Source organism: Castor canadensis, chromosome 11, assembly GCF_047511655.1.
Source record: "Castor canadensis chromosome 11, mCasCan1.hap1v2, whole genome shotgun sequence".
Taxonomy (NCBI): domain Eukaryota; kingdom Metazoa; phylum Chordata; class Mammalia; order Rodentia; family Castoridae; genus Castor; species Castor canadensis.
In genome coordinates, this window is record NC_133396.1 from 12,707,589 (window position 1) to 12,729,861 (window position 22,273).

Consider the following 22,273-nt stretch of genomic DNA (forward strand, 5'->3'; position numbering starts at 1 on the left):
GAGGGTGATAGATACAGAAGCAGAAAGCCCTGCACAAGCTCATAGCCTGAGATAATACAACAACACAGTATGAGAACAGATCTTGACATTAATTTTTTGAATGATCAAGAAATAAACTCACTTTAAAAAAGGAAAAACTATGCCTGGCCTAATACCATTCACTAAAGACAGAGCAAAATATATTTTAAGAATATATCACAATATGTCCAAATTTTCCAGTATGGATCTCTAAAGAGCTCAGTTAATATGGAAAACCCACTTCTCTAAGACCTTTCATTCCTCCATAAAAGACATGTACCCTTGCTCTACTTCCATTAATGCCAAAATGCTTTTGTTTCATTAAAATGGAACTTTTTTTGCCTTAAGGATCTCTTGCCTTTTGCTAACAAGGGAATTTGAAGTAACACAATAAAAGCCACCAGGAAAATCAATAGAATCCCAAACTAACTTCATCAACTGTCCTTCCAACTGGTCCCATGCCACAGGTCCAGCAACAGGGCAGTGGCCAATAGAAACCAGATAGTTGCAAACAAACGGGAAGAATGGACGGTCCAATTTTAGGAAGCTCAAAGGGACAAAGTCTAAGTAAGTGTGTCAGAACTTACACCACTCAATGGGTTTGCCTTTCAATATTTTCCCTTAGCAAGCACAATCCTGACTCCGAAGCATTTGTTGAAAAGTCTTCAAAGGCCGCTTCTGGAACAGTGATTCTAAACTGGGTGCTGGATGAGAAACCTTTGGGGAATTTCACCCAAACTCTACCCTGGGCCCCCTGAATCAAAACCCCAAAGGACAGCTATTCATGTCCACACCCCCGCACATACTCCTATGAGGCTCATGCAGAGTTGCTCTCTATCAAGATCACCACAACTTAATTTCAAATGACCTACAACTCAAGCATGGCCTCGCCTGATGGTCTGGTGACCTCATCAGACCCCTTCAATGACTTGGATTCCTTTCAAAAATCAAAGTCATCCACCTGCAAAAGATCCAAGATCAGGCACTACTTTGGAGAGCCCCTACTTAAGGTCTCCAGCATCTGACACAAAGTCGGCACTCCAACATCCACTGAACAATGCCCACTGAAACATTTCCATGTGAGCACAATGCACACAAAACAGTGAATTCACAAACCTATCTAATACCACCCTGTGTCCCCCTTGTTGGTTCTGCAGACATGACACCTGGGTTTCAAGACTAGCCAAGCAATTATTCCCATAATGACAACTAGAAGATGTCTTTTTAAACTCCAGGAATATATAGACCCTAAACTTACCCTTCTACAGTACATAGTTTTCTTCTGTTAAGGCACCCCTCTAGCTCTCCCTCCAAGGTCCTCAATTAACCCCACCCAGGCTACCATCCCACTCTCCTTGACCAGCACTTGACCATGGCCACTGTCATATTCTCCTTCTACCAAACTAATGTCCACACTCACACACACAGGACCTGCAAATCCAGGTGAGGCTAAGAGACCACATACCCTGGTGAGTCATACCCCCAGCCACATACACACAGATACTTACACACTACTGTCCGTCATGGACATGGAATCATCAGTCAGTGCGTCGCTGGATATCTCACTGTCATTGGCGCTAGTGGCTGGCGCAAAGACGTAGCCAGAACCTACATGATATGGGTTCACAGGATCGCTCCTCTTGAATGATCTATGGAAAAAGTACAATAAAAATGTGGTCACTGATCCTCCCCAGAAACCCAGGTCATAGGTGACCCCAGGCCAACTGAGCCCATGATCCTGATCCCAGGCCAACTTGTTGCCTAGGTTAAGCTGCAAGCCTGGGCAGAAAGCAGGGACCTGCTAGCCACTAACTAGCCCTGGGGAGAAGGAAGAGGGAACTGCAAGGGCAAAGTATTTCACAGGCAGTCCAGGAAATCCTACTGAGGTCTAAATTCATGCTTACAGAGAGGAAGGAATAGACTCTGCTCTAGGAGAGAAGACTATGGATAAGAGAGGGATGTCAGTGGAGCCACGGGTCTTTCTCCTCCCAGCATCCATATCCAAAAGAATCCAATTTTGGGGCCCCAAAACATCCTACACATCCTAGCGAACACATTGGGTCTGTTAGCCTAGTTCAGAGAAGCAAACAAATGGAGGCCTGGTGTGCCATTCCTACTTTGACCGAGGTTCCCAGTGAGCCGGACAGATGGAAAAGACAAGCTCAAGACAATGTTTGGGCTCCCATCCCAGCCATGCACTGGGCCTCTGCCATGCCCCTTCTCCCAGCACAGCCTCCCTTCCCCCCAGGCTGGCCCAGGGCCCCAGGCCTGAAATGAGCAGCACAGCTGTGTCAAAGGAAGGCCCAGGCCCCTCCTCCAGGGGTCTCCATCCCTTTTGTCTCAGTGGCCTCTGGGTCCCCATTTTGCTCTCTTGATCTCCTCCCAGAACAACCAGTGTGCTTGTCTCCTGCTGGGCTGCATTCCTCTGTGTCACCAGCCAGGGACTTTAGTAGGGGGAGGGGAGACAGGTTGGCAGGCTGCAGGAAAGAAACCCTTTTGGGGTTGTTCAGCCTGAAGTTACAAAGCCCCTGGCCTATTCCACTGGGCCCACCACAGCTAAGCCAGCAGCCCAGCCATCACCTAGAAGAGAATGGAAAGGCTTAGAACAGGAAAACTTACTCTGACAGGAACCTACGAAACATCATGGTCAGCTGCCTGGACATGCTCGATGATCTCCTGCTCCCTCAGTGTATACAGCACTATGCTGGGCTCTGGGTATTTACGGCCCCAGGCTCCAGTCTCCTGGCATCGGGGCCTGTTAGAGGCATGTCGCCATATGTGGGATAGGAGTGTCATAAGGGAGGTACTTAGGACCCTAGGGTGGGCTCCTAGAAGGAGTGTTGTGCTGTGCCCATTTTACAGATGAGACCCTTGGAAGACCCAGGTATACAGAAGCTTGCCCTGGTAGTAGAATGGTAGTGGAACCATAATCATAGCACTAATTCACCTGGCTCTCATGCAACCTCTCTTCCTGCCTCCTAACACACAAGGCTTCTATCAGGGATAGGTGGGGACAGCTCTCTGGGACAGATGGGGACAAGGTGCATCACAATGGCTGAACAGGTATTTGAGGCTAGTAAACCCAGGACTAGGCAGGCAGGAAAAGCAGTGAAAAGCTCTCCCCAGCCTAGGAAGAGTGGGGGTCTAACTAACTGAGATAAGACTAGGTAGACTATTAAGACTGGAGCAGGAGAGAAGGAAGTAGGGCTGTAGTGCAAGGCCAGAGTCTGTCAATGGGACAAGGAGGGCATGGAAGGCTGGGGAACAGCAGGAGTGGGAGATGGAGAATGAGTTCACAGTAGCCCATGGGGCCTAAGGGTGTTACCAGGTTGGACTGGAGGAAGGGGTGAGTGCAAGCAGGAATTCCAGTGGGACACTGCTTGACCCCATTTGCTGTGAAGAGCTCAAGAGAAGACAGTGAAAGTGGAAGGGACAACCCCATGTGTAAGGAGCCTGTGTTCTAGCTGGAGTCCCAGAGCCAACCTTAGAAATATCTAACTCAATTTCCACCCCCCCCAATACTTAGAGATTGTTAATACAAATCAAACCCACTGATTCCAAGTCCCAAGTGTGCCAAATGCCTTGTCAAGACCACCTGACTGGAGACTTGGCCATTGCATCTGAACATAGCTGCGATCTTCATTCTATTCTACTGCATTAGGCTAAAGCAGAAAGCCAGGCCTTAGAATGTTATATCAACACAGAGTTTTCCAGAAGGTGCAAACCAGAAGTGTTGCACTTGAAACCGCTGTATACTTTTGCCCAAGTGACTCTGAGCTGTCCTTAGGACACTGGCCCTATCCTCCTATCTTGCCATGTCCTAGGAGTTTTTGTGAAAATTCAATGAGAATGGTAAAATCTTCCATGCTTACTAAATGCAGCTCTGTATCCTCAATGTGGGGTTCTCAGACACCAGGATGGAGGGAAGGAAAGAAGGCTGAGGGATGATCTGGAAAAAAGCCTTCTAGTCAATGGGGTACCCAAAAGGAATGACTGCTCACCAGCACTACTGGAGGCAGAACAAGTAAACCGGCCTCAAGTCAGAAAGACAGGACTTCTAAGTGGTCAAGGGAGATCATGGAGTGGCAGGAGATGGGCACAGGCCAAGGAACTACCCAAGTCTTTACTCAACTTAAAACAGCCCTAGCCGGGTGCCAATGACTCACACCTGTTATCCTAGCTACTCAGGAGGCAGAGATCAGGAAGATTATGGTTCAAAGCCAGTCTCAATGAATAGTTCTCCAGACCCTATCTAGAAAAGGCCCATCACAAAAAAACAGCTGGTGGAGTGGCTCAAGGTGTAGGCCCTGAGTTCAAACCCTAGTATCACAAAAAGAAAAAACAAAACAAAAAACCTAAGTACCCAGCTCTAGGGCTTGGATGGAGCTATTGTCTCAAAGCAGGTGGACATTTCCATGGTCCCCAACTATGGTCAGAAGTCAGTGATGACTTGATTCCATACACTCTGGGCAAGGACCACAAGTCAGAAGCCAACTGCTGGTGGTGGCTTGGCTGCCAAGCCTTGCTGGGTGCGCAACACCCACCTGAAGTTAGTAAGCATTTCAAACATGGCCACCGCTCTGTTTTCACACCCTCTGAAGCGCCAGGAAGGGCACTGTAATTGGGGGAATCACAGTCATACTCCAAAGTCCCCACCACCAAAAAAAGTGGAGAGCTCCATTTTCTCGAATATGCTGCCAAAATTCTGCAGTATTTATCATGATTTATCCTGCTGAATGCCTGTCCTGAGCCCCAGGCTGTATGGGGGCTCAGCCCTGATTACACACATGTATACATCTCCCAATACCAAAAGTAATAGGTGGCACATGGCAGAAGCTCAAAACCTGGTTGAACTTTCTTCAAAGACCTAGATCCATCAAATGGGTTGCTGAAAAGTCTTAAAAGAAGCATAGTGCAAGATCAAAAAGAGCCAAAGCAGCCTTAAATAGCATTCAAACACTCTTTCCATCCCCTCAGCCTTGCTATCTTGGTGGTATTAACACATCAACAATGTCTCAGATGTAAGACTTATACTCAGCCTCTTCAGGGAGAAAATGACTCAATAGAAATTCCTTCCTCCCCAGCAAAAAAAGACTCCTAATTCAGACCCCATGTGTGCCCAGCCTCACACTCCTTCTTTCACACTGGATCCAAAAATAAACTCGTCTCCCTGTACTTCCAAAATAGTGGGCTACTGTGTGACCAGTAATTAAAAATGGAATATACTTCTCTTAACTCCGTTGACTGCAATAAAGTACTTGGATTTTCCTACAATCATAACAGGACAAGCAAAGGAAGGAGGAAGGGCTGTGGAGAGATAGAAACTCAATTTTTAAGCACCCAGAAGTTTCTCCAAAGCGCCACATAATTTTAAGAAAGCAGATTAGAGCTGTTTTCTTGTGATTACTTAAGGGGGATAAAAATGGAAAGAAACTGGAGCATGCTGCAGTAATTGTACCCAGATGCTTTGAAGATTTCTTCAGGACTGTGCTGCTCCCAGTTGCTGCAAGAATTTTGCATTCCTGCAGGGCACAGGCCTGTGGCCCACACTCTGCATCTGCATCCACAGGTCAACTCTGCCACTTAGAGAGCTATCAGCGGCAGGTAGCAGAGGCTACTGTGAAGGAGGTGTCTGCAGCCATCACTGCCCCTCCCCAGATCCCAGAAGCAAAGACCTCCCTATATTGATCCAAAGGGAACCCACCAGAAGACCTCCTTCTGAGGCCTATCCCATAGAAGTACAATATAAAAAGGACTTCCTTCTAACCCTGGGCTCAGGGCTTTCTAAGAGCTTCTGACAATTTCCTCACAAGGTCACTGGCCAAAAGGCAACACCCTCTTCCACAAGCATTTTCAAAGGCAAGATCAAGGGGTGTACAGCAAGGGGTCAGTGCCTTTTGGAACCAGGCAAGTTTGCCAAGTGTAACTTAGCCAGCTGCCTCCATCGGAGCCTCGTCCTCTAATTGCCGACTACTGCTTCCAGCATATCTTTCCTCTGGCATCATTTTCTTTGATAATTGAAGCCAAGCTTGAATCCAATGGCTTCACACAAAAACGGGCCTCATCAGCGAGTTCTTTCAGAGAACAGGAAGCCCTTGGAGCCAGAAGAGGGCCATCTGCTGGGCCCATGGGATTTTAAGGGAGGCCAGAGCAAAGGACCCAATGGGAGACAGATGAGCCCTGTCCAGGGCCAGGGCTGAAAGGAAGGACACAGGGAGCTCTCTGTGCACCCAACACTGTATTCTCCTTCCCAAAATAAGTGCTGGGCTGAATGCCTGGGCCCACAGGCCCCCCTGAGAACACACCTCAACACTGTGGATGTGTTTGTGTGCTGGGGTTTTTACACGTGCTCCCACCAACAGGTCATTTTTGCCCTTTGGTTATTTATAGAGACCATCAAAAGCCCAGGCATCCCACTCAGCCACTCGCCAACCAGAGCCCTTCCCTCCAAGGATAATTCCTGCTCTTCTGTCCCAACTATTTATATTAAACCTGACACCAAATCAGTAAGGACACAAACAAGTCGTTAAAAATGAGGCTTCTTTGAGTGCCCAAGGTAAACACAGGGCTGGGAAGAGGAAGCCAGCCAGGGCCGTTGGCATCCAGCTGCCAAGGTGACTGTCAACAGCTAAGGAAGACAGACCCTCAGCAAGCTGTTTCCTGTTTCATTCATTTTTTTTCTAACGTAACTTATTACACTACATGCATCCTGTCTGCCAGGTACTCTACACAAGGAGTGAGTGGAGAGGGACAGAAGGGGTGGACTTAAGAGTTAGATGGGAACTGGCCAGAAAGGCAGACCTGAGTAAGTTCAAGAGCAGAGATTGCTGAGACCTGGGAAAGTGGGTACTCCAAAAACTTTACAATAAAACATGAGCTAACCCCCAAGAATGGTTCTTTAAAAGTGACATGCTAACCTGGTTGCCCTTTTCACACACTCCATTATTACCATTAATTATACTAATTATGACACTTTACATCTTTTCAAAACATTTCCCTTTACAAAAGGCTCTCGTGTTCATTATTTTGATCCTAAGGACAACCCTGCAAGAAAAACAGAAGGGATGGTATGATAGCCACCCATTTTCCAAAGGGTACCTAGTGTTCAAGAAAGACTTCAACCCAGGTAGTAAGGTGAACCAGGGTGGAACCCAGGCCTTTCAGTAACTCGGATACCTTTCAGATACACTGTACGGCCGAATGCCTTGCAAGTTAAAATGAAATTCTATCATTTGGGTATGTCTTAAATTCTCTTTGAAGATACCCAGTTAATGCCCCTACATATGGGCTATGGACACCCAAGATCTAGTACAGAAACCCAAGAGGTCAATGAAAAGCTGTCATCCACCCATCAATGAAGTCCACTGTTTCCAGCGAAGGTGGCCCTGGAAAACAGGATCTTCTGCCGCTGGCTCCAGTATCTCAAATGCTTCACAAGTTTAATGCTGGTAAAATCCCAGATAAAGACTTTGGGATGGGAAGGAGACAAGCCAAGGCCGGGGCTCCACTGCCCACCCACAAGGAGAGGAGTCACAGTTGAGTTCTGCCCAGGGAGAACTTTCTTACTTTCAGCATCCAAAACCACACACGGTGCTATTTACAAAGGTGACACTCTGGAGCTAACACTGGAGACACAGAAGCCCCACTGTCAGAAGGCCTCTGGAAAAGCAGCCTTACCACAGGCCTTAAGGAGTCTCAGCTTGGCTGCCAAGCTGAAAGGCAAGGAGGCCAGCCAGCACTGAGGTTTACCCAAATATCCTCACAGTGCAGCAGAACAGGGGCAGGTGCCCAGACTGCCCCGCAGCAGAGGCTAGCCCCAGAAGCTTTCTACAAAACAGCCTGACTTCATAAGCTTAAAGGCACTGAAACAACTCCCTCATGTGATCCTACACTTCCTTGCAAAAGCCAAGCCAGTTCCATTTAGGTGTAGACCAGATGTCTGAGCATTGGGAAACTGGTTCCCAAGGTTGTAATAGTGCCCCCTGGTGGCTGGAGAACACCACCTTCTTCCTACTACCAATGGAGCTCTTGGTCACCCCTAAATAAAAAGTAGCCTGCTCAGACCTAGCTATTCCAACCTGAGTCTACGGATCAGCTATCCAGGGCCTATCCTCCTGCTGCCAGACACTGGAGGCCACGCCCTGCAAAGCGGGTGAGATCTCCAGATCCATTCAGAGTCCCTCACACAGAGAAATCCAGAGATGGAAAGATTAGCCTCGAAGATAGCAAGGCCAGCATGCCCCCTCCCCCCCGCATGTCCCAAGCAACCACCTAGAATTAAGCAGCGCATTCTCTTTTCAGATATTTGGAAGTAGGGAGGGGCAAAGAAACAGAAAAACTCTTAACAGGAGGTCTGAAGTTGCCTGAAAAGGCCACGAAGCTTAAGACTTGGCCATTCTGTAAAAGGCTGTTTGTCTTTGAAGCCTCAAAAAAAGAGAAAGTACTCCAGGACCCAGCCTTTCCTGAGCCAAGAGCTCTCTCTTCTTCATCAGTACTAAGCAACAAAATAATCAACTGAGGTCTGACCCTCGGGCTTCCAGGCACTTAAAAGCTAGATTAATAGCTCAGCAGACTCTAAGGCTAAGGCTCCTTCATTCAGGAAAGTCACAAGGTCTTCCCCCCAAGTCAGAAGCGTTTCTTGTTGGGTAACTATCTAATTTGACAAAGGGAACCACAAACTCAGCTGTTAGGCCAATTGCTGGCTCTTATCTTAACATAAAAGTTCAAAAGATCCCACTTACCACCCCCCCATGGATGCATTATTTCCTGTGCCTCCACCACAACCCAGCTGCCTCCCCAGCCACATTAATTCCACTTTGCTGATTAGTGGTGAAATGACCCCTTCCTAAACCGGTGCTTAATGGGACTGGTGACTCAGAGGCATCAAAAGCTGTTCTCTTTCTCTCTCTTCCCCAATCTCCCCGCCCCCCGCCGCCCCCACTCAGACTCTTGCCCGGGATAATAAGTAACCCACATTAATGAATGCTGCTTGCCACTGTTTGAAGTTAGCACTGGAAGACTACAGGTATTCAGCTGTGTGCATCACTTCTACCACCACCCCCTTAAACAACAAAAAGCAAGATCAAAGGGTTCCTGGCCAGCAGTCCTAGCTCTCAACAGACTTTTTGTCAGCCTCTACAGCACATCCTTCCATCCCTCCCCATCCTACTTAACTCAAAACATCTGTAAAGTGCAGCGCATCCTCCAAGCCCCACCCCCACTGGCCTCTGCCGAAGTCTTACCTGTATCCGTTTTCAACAGTCTCTGTGGACCTCACACTTGCTGTGGCTCTCAGAGTTTTGCTGGACAAGCCAACCACAGTGGGCGAAAGTTTGCACTTGAAGTCAGCACAAGTCCACTCCTCTTCTTCATTCAAGGTGGGGAGGTAGCCACACAAGACTTTTAGACTCCCCAGTCCCCCGTTACTCATGTAAGCTGTGTTTTCTCCCCCACTCCTCACATATTCGAGGTATATATCAGAAGTCAAAAACATCTGGTAGGCATTTTCCTCCATCACTGCCTGGATCTCAGTTTGCGCCTGGTCAAACATGATGGAGTCAATCTGCTGCTTCTTGATGCCATCTCTTATGTAGGTCTTGGTGGCAGGTTTTAGCTGCTTGGAGACAATGCTGTTGTTCTCAATGTACCTCTTGTAGATCGCTTTGGCTACTCGCAAAGTTTTGGTATCCTTCAGGTTCATCTGCCTGAATCCATTGCAGGCAAACCAGAAGTCCAGCGTATCCACACATTTCTCCCTCTCCAGGAAAGTCCGGAAGAGGTATGCACCGTCTTGGTCGCCCAACAAGGAGTGCAAGGACTTAGTCCACCTGGTCATAGGGGAATCAGGGGATGCCCGGCCCTCAGGCTCCCCCAGCCCATCTTCATTTCTCCTGGCATTGGTGGAGACAGGCATGGGTTTGGCGGTCTGGCCCTTGCCCACCCCTGACTGGCACGTTGGGGTCTCCCCTTCTTCCCCTGGAACAGGAGGCCGAGGGGCATCCTCGTGGAAGCTGCTGCTGGGATCCGGGAGACGAGTCACCAACACAGCGCTACTCATGGTGAAGGGGTGCTTCCGAGTTTGGAGGCTGTTTGTTTTTTTCCCTCTTCTTCCAGTTCTTCTCAGCAATCGCTGGGTCTCTCTCAAGTCAGCAGGGGCTCATCTGAGCCCCTCTCTGGAAAGAAAAGGAAGGAGGGGAGGGGGGGAGAGAAAAAAGGGTATTGATCTAATCAAAACCAGATCTACCCAACATCAAAGCAAGAAAGTAAACAGGCTTTTCAACTCCTCAAATTCAAATCAAGCAACCCAGCTATCCACGAGGTGCTCATCTAAAGTATCCAACGCTGCTTTTTCAAAGGCGAAATCTGAGCTGCCCGCACACTTTTCGGGGGCGGAGGGGTGGGGAAAGGGAGGGGAAGGTGAGATGGAAGCAAAAGCCGGGCGGCGGAGACGGACGTGGAGGTGTTAAGACACAGCCTCCCAAAAACTGGCTGGGCCCGGGGACACGCAGGGCAGCCCAGTCCATCCCCTCCTTCCGCGACAGCATCAACTCTAAAGCGCACCCCAGCCGCCCGGCAGTGTGCAGGTGAAACCAATTTCGGTAAATTTCCCCACTCCGCTCGGCACAGATAACTCGATCTCTAAACGTGCCCTTCCCAGGCATCTGGTTCCCATTCCCCCCCCAACACACCCGCCCCCTCCCTTCCCACTTCTTAAAAATCTAGAAGACCCTTCCCCGAAAGAAGCCCGCCCAACATGAGCGGAACGGGCTCTCGGACTCTCAGATTCAACATGCACCCACCACGTCCCACATGAAAATGCTACTCATACACCCTCCCCACCTAGACTCCCGCTCGGTCTCCACCTCTGCCGTCCCCGCTCCCCCAAACTAGAAACCCACTCACTCACTCAAGACTTTGATCTTCAAACTTTGCGAGACAGCACCAGAAGGCTCGCGACCCGCCGCCCCCTTGGCCCCCAACCCACCTCCGCAAGCCGCAAACCCTACAAAACCGGATCAAAAGGAGTCTCACGCTACTACTGCCTGTGCCAAGAATCCCAAACTCCACTGATGTCGAGCTTGTCTTTTTCCAAAAGAAAAAAAGTCCCATCTAACCAATAAACTAGCCGCTTTCCCAAGCACGGGAAGGATCAAACTAAGGACGATAGGGGCGGCTCGGGTGCAATACTAGGCGAGGGGCTAGGGATCCAAGGCCTGGGGTGCGTGCTCGCCGCCCCTGCCAGAGACTTCAGGCCGCCAGGCTGGGCAACACGGCCCGCCAAGTGGCAGGGCCCACCGCAGTGCCGCGCATCCAGGCGGAGGGGAGGTGGGGCGGCCCCGTTACCTGGACGATGAAGGCCGCCAAGGCCGGGCTCTCATCTCCTCTGAGCCCGTCCGGCCCGGTCCCCCGACCCAAATCCAACCGAACGCCTCCAGAGCCCCGGCGAGCGGACCACCCAGCACCGGGCCGGAGAACCGGGGCGCGAGAGCAGCTCCCGGAGCTCAGTCGGGGGTCGACCACCGGCGCCGGGGCTCGAAGCGGCTCCCGCAGAAAAGGCACTGAAAGCAGCCGCCTATTCCAGAAATGGCGACGCACGGAGTCTGCCTCTCCGCAAAAAAGGGCCGGAGCCGCAAGGAGGGACGCGGGCGCCGCGAACTCGGGCCGGTCCTGCGCGCAGACTGAGCCTCAGTCAGCGCTCTGGGCCCCTTAGCGCGGACCCACGGCTGGGAGGAGGGAAGGAGGGAAGAAGTGGGAGGGGAACATGGGGCGGGGGAGAGGCGGGGGAGAAGGCGGAGAGGAGGGCAAGTGGGGGGCGCCGCCACCCTTTCATCCCACCTTCCAGAGGCACTCCCGCGCACTCACACCCGGACTCACATCCATAACGACAGCGACGCGACCCCCGAGGGGGATCTGCCCCTTCTGCGCCCCCGCCGCCACTTGCAGAAGTCTCCCTGCCCGGCCCCCCCCTCCACCCCGGCCCCCGCACTGGGGAAGGGGATCCAAAGCAGGGCGCGCGGGGGTGCCTGATCAAGCCCCCAGAGCGCTGGGCGCCGAGCCCGCACCTCCCCTCCGCGCCTGCCCGGAGCGCGCCCCGAAATAGCCGGCCTGCCAACTTCAAAGGGCCGCCCCGCACATCAAAGCGCGCGGGCCGCTGGCCCGCCGCGGCCTGGGCACTCACCATTGATCCGCGCGCGCGCTCCGCGCCGAGACCTCGCAGGCGCCCCGGGCAAGGCCCCGGCCCCGGCCCCTGGCTTGGTTCGTTGCGGCAGCCCCAGGCCCCTCCGGGCCGGCCCGGACATCGGGGAACATGGGGAGTCGCGCGGCGGGAGAGGGAGTACCGGGAAACAACGATCCGTGGATTACGGCGAGCTCTCGGCCGGGGAGGGAGCGCGTGCCCCGCCGCCCCTTTTATGCAAAAGATCCGAGTGGGCCTCCGCCCCCGCCGCGGCCGCCCCGGCCCCCGCCCGGCCGGCTTTCAACACAGGTCCTGTTTCCAGCAGTCACTCGGCGCACCAAATGTCCTCCGGGCGCTTCCAACAAAAACTGCGCTGTGGATTTAACTGTGCACTTCAAAGGCGCGAGCCGAGCGCACGGTCCTGAAAGGGAGGTACGCGCCCGCCGCGCCCGGGTCGCCCCCCGCCCCCCCCACCGCCCCTCCGCGGGGCTGTCCGGCCCGCACCCCTCTACAAGCCCGACCTGGGCCGGCTGGGCCCCCTCCCGGGGCTCGCACCCGCGACACGGGTCGGCTCGCCCGCGGCTCGGGGCCGAGGGGTTTTCTTTGAAGCGGCTCCGCTGGGGCCGAGCCTCCACCCCCACCTTTTACAGCAGGGCTCTCGGCGGGGGAGGCGGGCGCCTGGGCCGCCCCGCGGCCCCGAAATCCATCGAGATGAGGGGTTATTTTTATTTCCCGGCTCTCGGGCTGTTACTGAGTTGCCAGGACCTTATCAAAGCGCAGCCGGCTCCAGCCGACTCCCCCGGGCCGGGCTTCGGGAGCCAGTGATCCCGCCGCACCAATCACAGAGGCGCTCGGCCGGCCCGCGCCTCCCGCCTTAAAGGGACAGCGCCCGCGCCCGCGCCCGCCCCGCCCCGGCCCGCCCCGGCCCGCCCCAGCCGCACGCTCCGCTCCCGCGTTAACCCTTCCGCGGCCCTTCTCCGCCCCCCAGCCAGCCTCCTGCGGCCCTTGGGCGTTGTCGGCCCGAGTTCTGAATTTGCCTTTGAAGTTCTCAGGCCTTTGCTCTTGCTTCCTCCCCCTGCCTGCCCTCGCCCTCTCCAGCTCTGGAATGCAACAGTTTCTTGTAGCATTCTGGCCATCATAAGAATTGCAAGCAAGCTTATTTTTCCGTCATCAAACACTTTCCAATCTGTATTCAGGGTTCCCAGGGAATTTGGTCTTGGAGAACCTTGTAAAGGGAGTTCTAGCCCTGGGATTGACTGACCCAAGTGTCATAGGGCGTACCCAGGCGGGGCTCGGAAGGCTGGCACGTGTGTGCGCGCTTGCGCTCGTGTATCTGAGTTTGGGTAAATAGAGAACCATAGTTTGAGGATGGTTTGCGTTTGTGGGTGTGTGGAAATGAGGTGTGAATTTGCCAGCGCAGGCCTGCGTGGTGGAGACTCTCCCTGACACTGTTTGGGAGCAGGTCTCAATCCCCAACCTCCCAATCTTGCCTGGCCCTCGGAGCCCTAATGCGCACCCATCAACCATCTCCGCTGCCGCTGCCGCAACAATTGCATACCTGTCACGCTTCCAAAAGGACGCCCCCCCCTCACCCATAATCCACATAATAAACAGTCATAGGATGCCTTTTTCCCTCCACAGGCGGTCTTTTTTTTTTTTCCAAGAACCTAGACAGAACTTTTTTTTTTTTCCACAGGCGGTCTTAATTATAAAAATTCACCCCTTTTCACCTTTGGATTCCTCCCCAATCTTCCACTCAACAATGTTCATAAGGTACAACATTTTCTTCTTCCTTAAAATAAGAAAATAAGCTATAAACCCAGAGCATTATTCATTTATTGCTATAGAATGATCTCTCCTGTAATAAACTTTTCTTCCCTTAAAAAACAGAAAAGTGTGAACCAAAGAGATCCAAAAAAGCCCTAACCCCACAGTGCTGGGCAAGGATTTGGCTCTTTTCCATTTCTTCTCACTTGGTCTTTAGTTACTTTCTTGCTGAACTTAATGGATGGCAAGCTTTAGAAACATAAAGACTTATCATTAGGCCTTTGGAACTTTCAGACAGGCAAGAAATGTGACTCTTGAGTTTTCAAAGAAAAAGAGAAGGAATAAACACTACCTGTGATCTACTGGAAAAGAACAAGCAGCTGGGACTGTGCCATCCTCTCTGCCTATAGGTCTGTGACAAGAGACAAACTCTGGAGCTCTTGGTCACCATGGCAGGTGGCATTCCCCCTTTCCCCAAGGCCCACCTGTGTCATGGTCAGCCCCACCAGGCTTGCCACTCCAGGAAGCCACACTGCCTAAAGCCAGTGGTCCAGGCTGTGAAATACGCTCCCTTCAAAAAAGACCAGAGAGTGTGTTCCCATGATGCATCTTTGCCTTGAGATAACTATGGGGTGTGAGGAAACTGATTGGCTCTGGGAGCCCAGCCTCCCAGAATCCTAGAGTGTGAGTGGCCCAGTACAACTCTCAGCTTCTAACTCTGAGCTGGTATGTGGGCCCCTGGACCAAGCATACACCCAATGCCTTTATCAACCCCAGGAGTGCCAAGAGCAAAACTGTCCCTGTGATTCCTAGGAGTCCTAGGCCACAGAGAGTGTTATTACTGAAACAAAGGTGTAGACAGGAGGATGAATCCCCATAGAAACATCTATATGTAAACAACAGCAGAGGTGCTCAGGCACACACACTCACGATGTGGGGGAGGGGAGACAGAAAAATCAAAACATCCCAAATCAAAATAAACAATGTTCACAAAGAGTTGGCTTTCTAAAGGGAAGTGGAAATTTGGTCTTCATGGGTGGCTTTCCTCCCTTCCCAGTGGTCCCCACTGACCCTTCGCTGCCCCCCAACCAGCAGCAGTCATCACAGACAGGGCTGTAACCAAAGGACTCTCCTGTTCCCTTATCATCCCAGAGCTGCAGCAGTGGAAGTGAGGGCCTGGGAGCCCCTTGTGGTTTGTATCTTCTTAGTTGTGATTCCTCTGGGAGCTGGGTTTCCAGCACAGGTGCTGGGGTCACCTTAGGTCAAGGACTCCCCTACCATCACTGCCAACTCATTTCTGCCCTGTCCCCTTCCCCCCAACTTTGTATGTGGGGAGATAGTTTTCATCCAGCAGGAAGCCTAGCCAAGTACTGAGAAGCCAGAAGCCCTGTCTAGCCTCTGGGTCTTTGACTACTTGTTGATAGTATTTCTGGAGGAGAATCTAAAGTTCTTTGCTTAGTCCCAGCCCCTTTCTCAACATAGCAGTGTTTCATTTGCCTCTTCTCCCTGGCAGCAGCGCTATCATGTGACTTCTTGTAATCCTGCATGGTTGCCTGGAAACTGGAAAGCAAGGTGATGAATTTCTGCACGTGCTCACATACTTCCCTCCCCCCTTCTCTTTAAAGAAAAACCCTACCAAGGATAAACAGCCCATTTTGCTTAAGTGTAGACAAGTTTAATAAAGCAGAGAGCGATCCTTTTCTAGAATTATGTACTGGGCTGAAATCCTAGAATCCCAGAAAACAAGGCTCAAAGCACCCTGGGAGGCATATCTGGACAGATCTCTGACCCTTAGTCAGCCTCACAAACAAGCACTGTGGAGGGGATGTCACACCAGCTGGGACTTCACAGTGGCCAAGACCCAGGACATGGCTCTAAGGTTCAGGAATTCCATCTTTGATTTCTTAGGAAAAGAGCTTCCTTAAACAATGTACCTTTGTTTAAAGAGTGAAAAAGAGGAGACACAGGTAGCCTTTTCTAAAACTGTTCGTGACCAAACTACTCTGAGTACCACGTGTTCACCTGCAGATGAGATGGAGGAAACCTCCCCTCACACAGCTATTGTGGTCCTGGGCAACAGGCAAAGGCTCAGTGCATAGCACGCATGCAAGACATCATGGTAGCCGGCGCCTATGGCTCATACCTGTAATCCTGGCTACTTGGGAGGATGAGATCAGGAGGATCAAGTACAATGCCAGCCCAGGCAAGGAAGTTCTTCAGAACCCCGTGCCAATGAAAAAAAAACTGGGAGTGGTGGTGTGCACCTGTCATCCCAGCTATGGTGGGAAGTATAAAATCCTAGCAGGATTGCTGTCTAGACTAGTCTGGGCAAAAAGCAAGACCCTATCTCTAAAATAACCAGAGCAAAAGGGCTGGAGGTGTGGCTCAAGCAAGCACAAAGCCCTGAGTTCAAATCCCAATACCGCCAAAATTTAAAAAAAAGAAAGAAAAAGAAAACCATAATGGTTATTTCAGCATGACCACCCTGTTCCCTCAATAGCCTGTTACCTATTCTGGAAAGAAAGTCTCCAATCTCCAAGTAAAGGTACCCTCCAGTTAGGAGTCAATAGTAACCCTACGACCCTGACCACAGAGGTTCAGTAGAAGAGTCAAAGGAAGCTTTTGCCTTTCGGCCATCTTTCAAAGGCTGTCCTATCCAGAAGAAATTACAGAATGTTCCAGCCCAGGTGGCCTTACATCTAATCCAATTCATCACTTAAGAGCTAAGGAAAATTATACAAGGAGAAGGTGACGGGACTCCCCAGGATCATGGTGCCCACTACAGAGCTGCACTACAGCTTCCTAGGACTCTTGATGCCTGACCTGGATCATCCTCTTTTTCCTCCACACCATGGGGGGAGGAGACCTAGGCAGAGCTGGCTAAGAGGACTGAGCATCTGGAGGCCTTGACTTCTACAGCAAGACTCGGGATACAGTTTGGGATGCTTTCCTAAAAGAGTCACAATGGGGCTATCTACAGACCCTTGACCTCTGGAACTTGGCTCCCTCAGCCTAAGCCTGGATGGTTCCACCATCTTTCATAGGGGCAAGCCATTTCCACGGGCATCTTGGTGGGCTTGGTCTACCTAAGAGAGAACTGGGTCTTACTGAGCCTCAGAGGAGAAAGGAGTAAAATTTGGCCTCAACTTCCTGCCGCTGGCGCCCCTTGTTTCTTCTCCCCTTGGCACAAGAGGGAATATAAAGCCAGGGTGCAGACTTTGAAGCTAAAAAGGAAAAATGAGGCTTCCCTAAGAAATTCTAATCATAGAAGTGTTAGGGGGAACTTCTCAAGAAAATTATTATTGTCAGTATGTTTAAATTTAAGTTTAAAGCACACTAAATAATAATTTAAAACTTCCTAATTTGGTTTTCACATAGCCTTTAATATGTATTACACGTTCTCTCTCTTTATTTTATTTAATTTTGGCAGTACTGGGGCTGGAACTCAGGACTTCACACTTGCTAGGTTTGTTAGGCCAGCGCTCTATCACCTGAGCCACTCCATCTGCCCAAATGTGTATTATAAATGGAGCTATGTACACTTGAATTGTTTTGTATCTCACCTTGCATCCTTTTGGAGTTAGGCTTTTTAGGAGTAGACCTAACCTTGTAACCAGAAGTGATCATCAATGTAAACAACAACTTAGCCAGGCGCCAGTGGCTCACACCTGTAATCCAACCTAGTTGGGAGGCTTAGATTGGGAGGATTGTAGTTTTGAGGCCAGCCCAGGTAAATAGTTCAAGAGATCCCCCCATCTCCAAAAATAACCATAGTAAAAAAGGACTGGTGCTGTGGCTCAAGTGGTAATGTGCCTGCTTTGCAATTGCAAAGCCCTGAGTTCAAACCCCGGTACTGCAAAAAACCAACAGGAAGAGTTATTTTTGTTTTTTAATTGTCCCTCTGCAGTGTCACACACCAAACAAAACAGATCCCCAAAAAGGTCATATTCAGAAAAGGCACTGAGAAATAGGAGAAGAGTCTGTAAAGCTATCACTCTAACCAAGGGCACATGAGACTTTGCTAAGCAGTTCTGTGTGTCTCAGCCATCCACGCACATTTCTCCTGCTCCTGATGTTTCCTTCTGTTCAGTTTAAACAAGTTCTCGAAAGTCAAGTTTAGCTGAGCTTGAAATAAGTTTCTTTACTCCTTCATGGTTTCTCGTTTCTTGATTTGCTTTCAGCGTGGCCACATGTGAGCTGATTGCTTTCCCTGGGGCTCTGAAGGATGTGCCAGGAGGGGCAGGCGCTCCTCCCCCAGGAGCTCAGCCTGTCCCACAACCTTTGGATTTGCTCTGTGTTGAAGAACCTTCTCTACGGAAAATCTCCAGTGCTCTTTTTCTTTTACTTTTCTCAACCTGGATAAGTTTATCGTCCCTCACCCAAAGGACCAAAGCACAGTTCAGTCCATGCCAAAATCCAGGCTCTGCCAGAAATCTGGATATGCCAGAAACTAGCACCTGCCCCCAGCCTTAGACACCCAGTCCTTCCTATCCCAGATACCTGGTCACCTCCATGCAGGTGGTCATCTGAGCATCGCCCATAACTCAGGGCCCTGCATGCTGGCACTGCAGCTGGACCAGCTTTCTCCTCTCCTTGAGCCCCTGTCACAGTCCCCTGGAGGAGCAGGGACAGCCCCCACTCCAGGTCCTCAATCCATTAAGCCAGGTAGACCCTCCAAAGCTCCAGCACCCAGGCCTGTGCAATTTTCAGGGTCCAGGCAGCTCTCCATCTGGACCGCCCACCAAGCCTTGAGAGACCACAGGCCCAAGTGCTGACGGCCTATAGCCTCACAGGAGGCCCCCAGCAGGAGGCACCCAGCAAAGTCACACACAGATGATGATCCTAATTTGGGTACAGGAATGGCAAACACAGGTCTGTGGATAAGATTTTTGCCCTGTCAGCTAATATCACTAATGTTAGAACCGAGTTGTATGACGTGCGGGTTACATGACCCCTTTCTGTACCTTCTCAGGATAACAGCGCACTGGTGAGGAATGACGACAAGCATAACCTGGCAACAATTAGAACGAGTTTGAGACTCTTCAAAGGTTACTGGAAGTTTTTATGAAACACATCACAATTCTCCAAATGGATTATGAAAGGAAAGCCAAATCGTTTTGAGATTTTCCTGAGTTACAGGATAGGAACATTTGACATTTGCTTTGCTTCCACCTTCTGAGTTGCGTGGGGTTTTTTTGTTTTGGCAGTACTGGGGTTTGAACCCAGGGCCTCACACTTGCTAGGCAGGTGTTCTACCACGTGAGCCACTCCACGATGAGCCCTCCTGGGCCAGTACTACTGCACCGTGAGCTGGAACATCTTCGACTTTGTGGTTGTCATCCTGTCCATCGTGGGTGAGCGGCAGGGCAGCGCCGGGACGGGTCCTTTAGTCCTTAGGAAGGCCTTCCTCCTGCACACACACCTGCGCGTGCACCTGGCACACTCACCTACACAAACGGGTGCCTGCCATTCACTTTTTTTTTTCTGTACTGAGAATTGAACACAGGGCCTCACACTTACCAGGCAAGTGCTTTTAGTTTGCTTTTTGGGTCGGGTCTCTTGTTCTTCCCTAGGATGGCCTCAGACCTCAATCCTCCTACCTCCTAGGTGGCTGGGATTACAGGTATGCATCACCATACCTGACTTGTTTTTGAGATTGAGTCTTGCTGGCTTTTTGCCTAGGCTGGGCTCAAACCATGATCCTCTTTTCTCTGCCTCCTGAGTAGCTCGGATTGCAGATGTGTGCTACCAAGCCTGTTGCCCTTCATTCTTTTTCTTGGCAGTACTGGGGTTTGAACCCACTGCTTTGCACTTGCCAGGCAGGTGCTCTACCACTTGATCCAGGCCTCCAGGCCTTTTTGCTCTTATTTTGGAGATGGGGTCTCACTTTTGCCCAGGCTGTCCTGGACTGTGATCCTTCTATTTATGCTTCCCACTGTGGCTGGGATGACATGCTGTCTGCACTCAGCTTTTTCTCTGTTGAGATGGTGTCTTGTGAACTTTTTTGCCCAGGAACTGCAGTCCTCCTGATCTCATGCTCCCAGGAATCTTAGGATGACAGGCGTGCACCACCACACCCCGCTATTGGCAGAGATGGGGTCTTACAAACATTTTTCCCTGGCTGGCTTTGAACCACAATCTTCCTGATCTCAGTCTCTCAAGTAGCAAGGATTACATGTGTGAGGCACTGGTGCCCGCCTCTGTCTGTCATTCCTAACGCACAAAGGTGTGCGTGGTTACAGCCAGCCAGCCATCTCTGCACACATAAATACACCTGAAGAAACACACTGACCTGACCAGTACCTCATGCTCAGTGCCCGTGTACTGAGTCCAACGCATAAGAGACGGCCCCAGCGCCTGTACTTACTGACGCGCACCGCCACGCGTGCGACCGTGACGGTGACTAACCTGTGTTTATTAAGCATCCTCTCTGTGCTGGCACTGTGCCGTGCGCTTTACAGGCAGCATCTCACTCGCTGTCCATGGTCATGCCTCGAGGTGAGCACGGTTACTACCCCACTTTACAGATGAGGAAACCGAGGCAGACAAGGGGCATGCCCACAGCTGTTCTCGCTACCTCCCCCCCTCTCCCCTATGCCGTCTGCAAGCAGCCTTAGGAATGGGCCTCCCTGTGGCCCATACTCTACAAAGCCAACCTGGGCCAGTCAGCCCCACCTTGCCTCTCTCCCTGGCACTCCATTTCTATGGGTTCTGGAAAAGATAGCACCTCCTCAAGTCTGGGGCCTTTGCAGGACCTGTTCTCAGCCACCTATAGCCCCTATTCAGTTCCCTCCTAGCCCCACTCTACCTCTCCTGCCAGGCCCCTGGCACACAAAATGTCAAAAGGCCACTGAGTTCTTGGTGTCATCCTCCCCACCCTTGCCCAGATGGCAGGCTGCTGAGGCCAGGGTTCTGCCCTCTGTTCCCTCACTTTCCTCCCAGCCCCCATGCTCCCTGGGAAAAGGCCAGGCCCATCTTCTCTAACAGACCTGCTTTCCCAAGGACAAGCAGGACCTTCCCTTGCCTTGTAGTGTTTAAGGTTGACACCTTTTCAGAGGAGCATTCAGAGCAGGCGACCCCCTGGGGACGGCTGGAGAGGGGCCGGAAACTGGCCTCGGAAGGGGTAAGAAAGGTCAAAGTTCACAGGGTGGCGGGTGGGGAAGGTCAGGTCAGTTAAAGATGAGCCAAGTTCCACCAAGCAGCTGTATGACCTACACCGACCTATACCAAGTGGGTGGCCTCCTGAGAGAGCGGAAATGAGCAAGAAGCCTCCACCATCCCACCCCACCCGCCCACCTGCACTCTCTTCCTGGGTGGTGGGGCTCAGCTCTCCAATGTCTTGCTTAGTCTTAACCTCTGGAAGCTGTCCGGCAGATGGTGGTGTCCCCAGGGTGCCCTCCAAGCATCCACCACAAGGACACTGGCCTATCCCTCCCCCACCTCCAAGACCTGCAGCCCTGACTGGCACCTGCACATCTCACCTCTCCCCCTGCTCTCTGCCAAGTCATTCAAGGTCTTGACCAACCTTGGAATAGAGTAGGGGACTTGGAATAGACTAAGGAAGCTCCTTATTTGCCACATTCCTCTCTTGGAGGCTTTATTTTCTGGCTGCAAAGTCAGGCCAGCAGGGTCTTGGTCATTTTCTGATTTGTGTATTAAATGGATTCACGTGACAAGTTTTACAGACAGAGGCAGATTTAACATATCGAACAACTGATCCTCTTGGGGAAATGCAATTCTGCAAAAAGAGTTCAGGAAAAGGGGAAACAATAGTATCACCTGCTCTACCTGTTTCTGAAGTTGGGGGTCCCTGCCTGAAAAGCTAGGCTAGCTCACCACTTGTTTATTCCACTCAGTTTTTTTCTAACATCCCTTTAAGTGGTTGGGTGATTCGTGGAGTTCTGTGGAGTTTATCAAGATGGATTTTTTTTTTTTTTTGGTGGTACTGAGGTTTGAACTCAGGGCCTCATGCTTGCTAGGCAGGCACTCTTACCACCTGAGTCACTCCACCAATGATGGCCTTTTTGGAGATGGGGTCTCATGAACTCTTGCCCCGTCTGGCTTCGAACTGCAATCCTCCTGATCTCTGCCTCCTGAGTAGCTAGGATTACAGGTGTGAGCCACCATTGTCCAGCTGGAGCTGGATTTTAGTAATTAGTATATCTTCTTCTATGCCTGCCCCTCTCCCGCCAGCCCTGCCGTGAAAGTATTTTAGAGAGCATGAGATGAGTCCCGGAGGTGAGGCCCAATTCACACTTTTGATTTCATTTGTGTTGCTAGTATTTTGCTAAGAAAACCTTTGTTTTAGCAGGG

At 51.1% G+C, this 22,273-nt stretch overlaps 1 protein-coding gene and 1 non-coding gene across 5 annotated transcripts in view; both read right to left on the reverse strand.

Annotated features, from left to right (window-relative positions):
- The window catches only part of Axin2 (axin 2), a 29,588-nt gene extending 16,610 nt beyond the window's left edge, over positions 1–12,978 (reverse strand). The window contains exons 1-3 of one of the 4 annotated variants that reach the window (XM_074045291.1): positions 12,835–12,978; positions 9,261–10,190; positions 1,527–1,667 (exon numbers count right to left, since the gene is read on the reverse strand). In XM_074045291.1, coding sequence (XP_073901392.1) covers positions 1,527–1,667; positions 9,261–10,075 — 956 coding nt within the window. In that variant the 5' untranslated portion in view covers positions 10,076–10,190; positions 12,835–12,978. The other 3 variants (XM_074045292.1, XM_074045290.1, XM_074045289.1) reach the window with 3 other exon arrangements.
- Positions 12,979–21,897: 8,919 nt separating this feature from the next.
- On the reverse strand, positions 21,898–21,971 carry Trnaa-agc (transfer RNA alanine (anticodon AGC)). The gene has a single exon. It is a non-coding gene; the product is annotated as a tRNA-Ala (tRNA).
- Between the last annotated feature and the right edge of the window lie 302 nt (positions 21,972–22,273).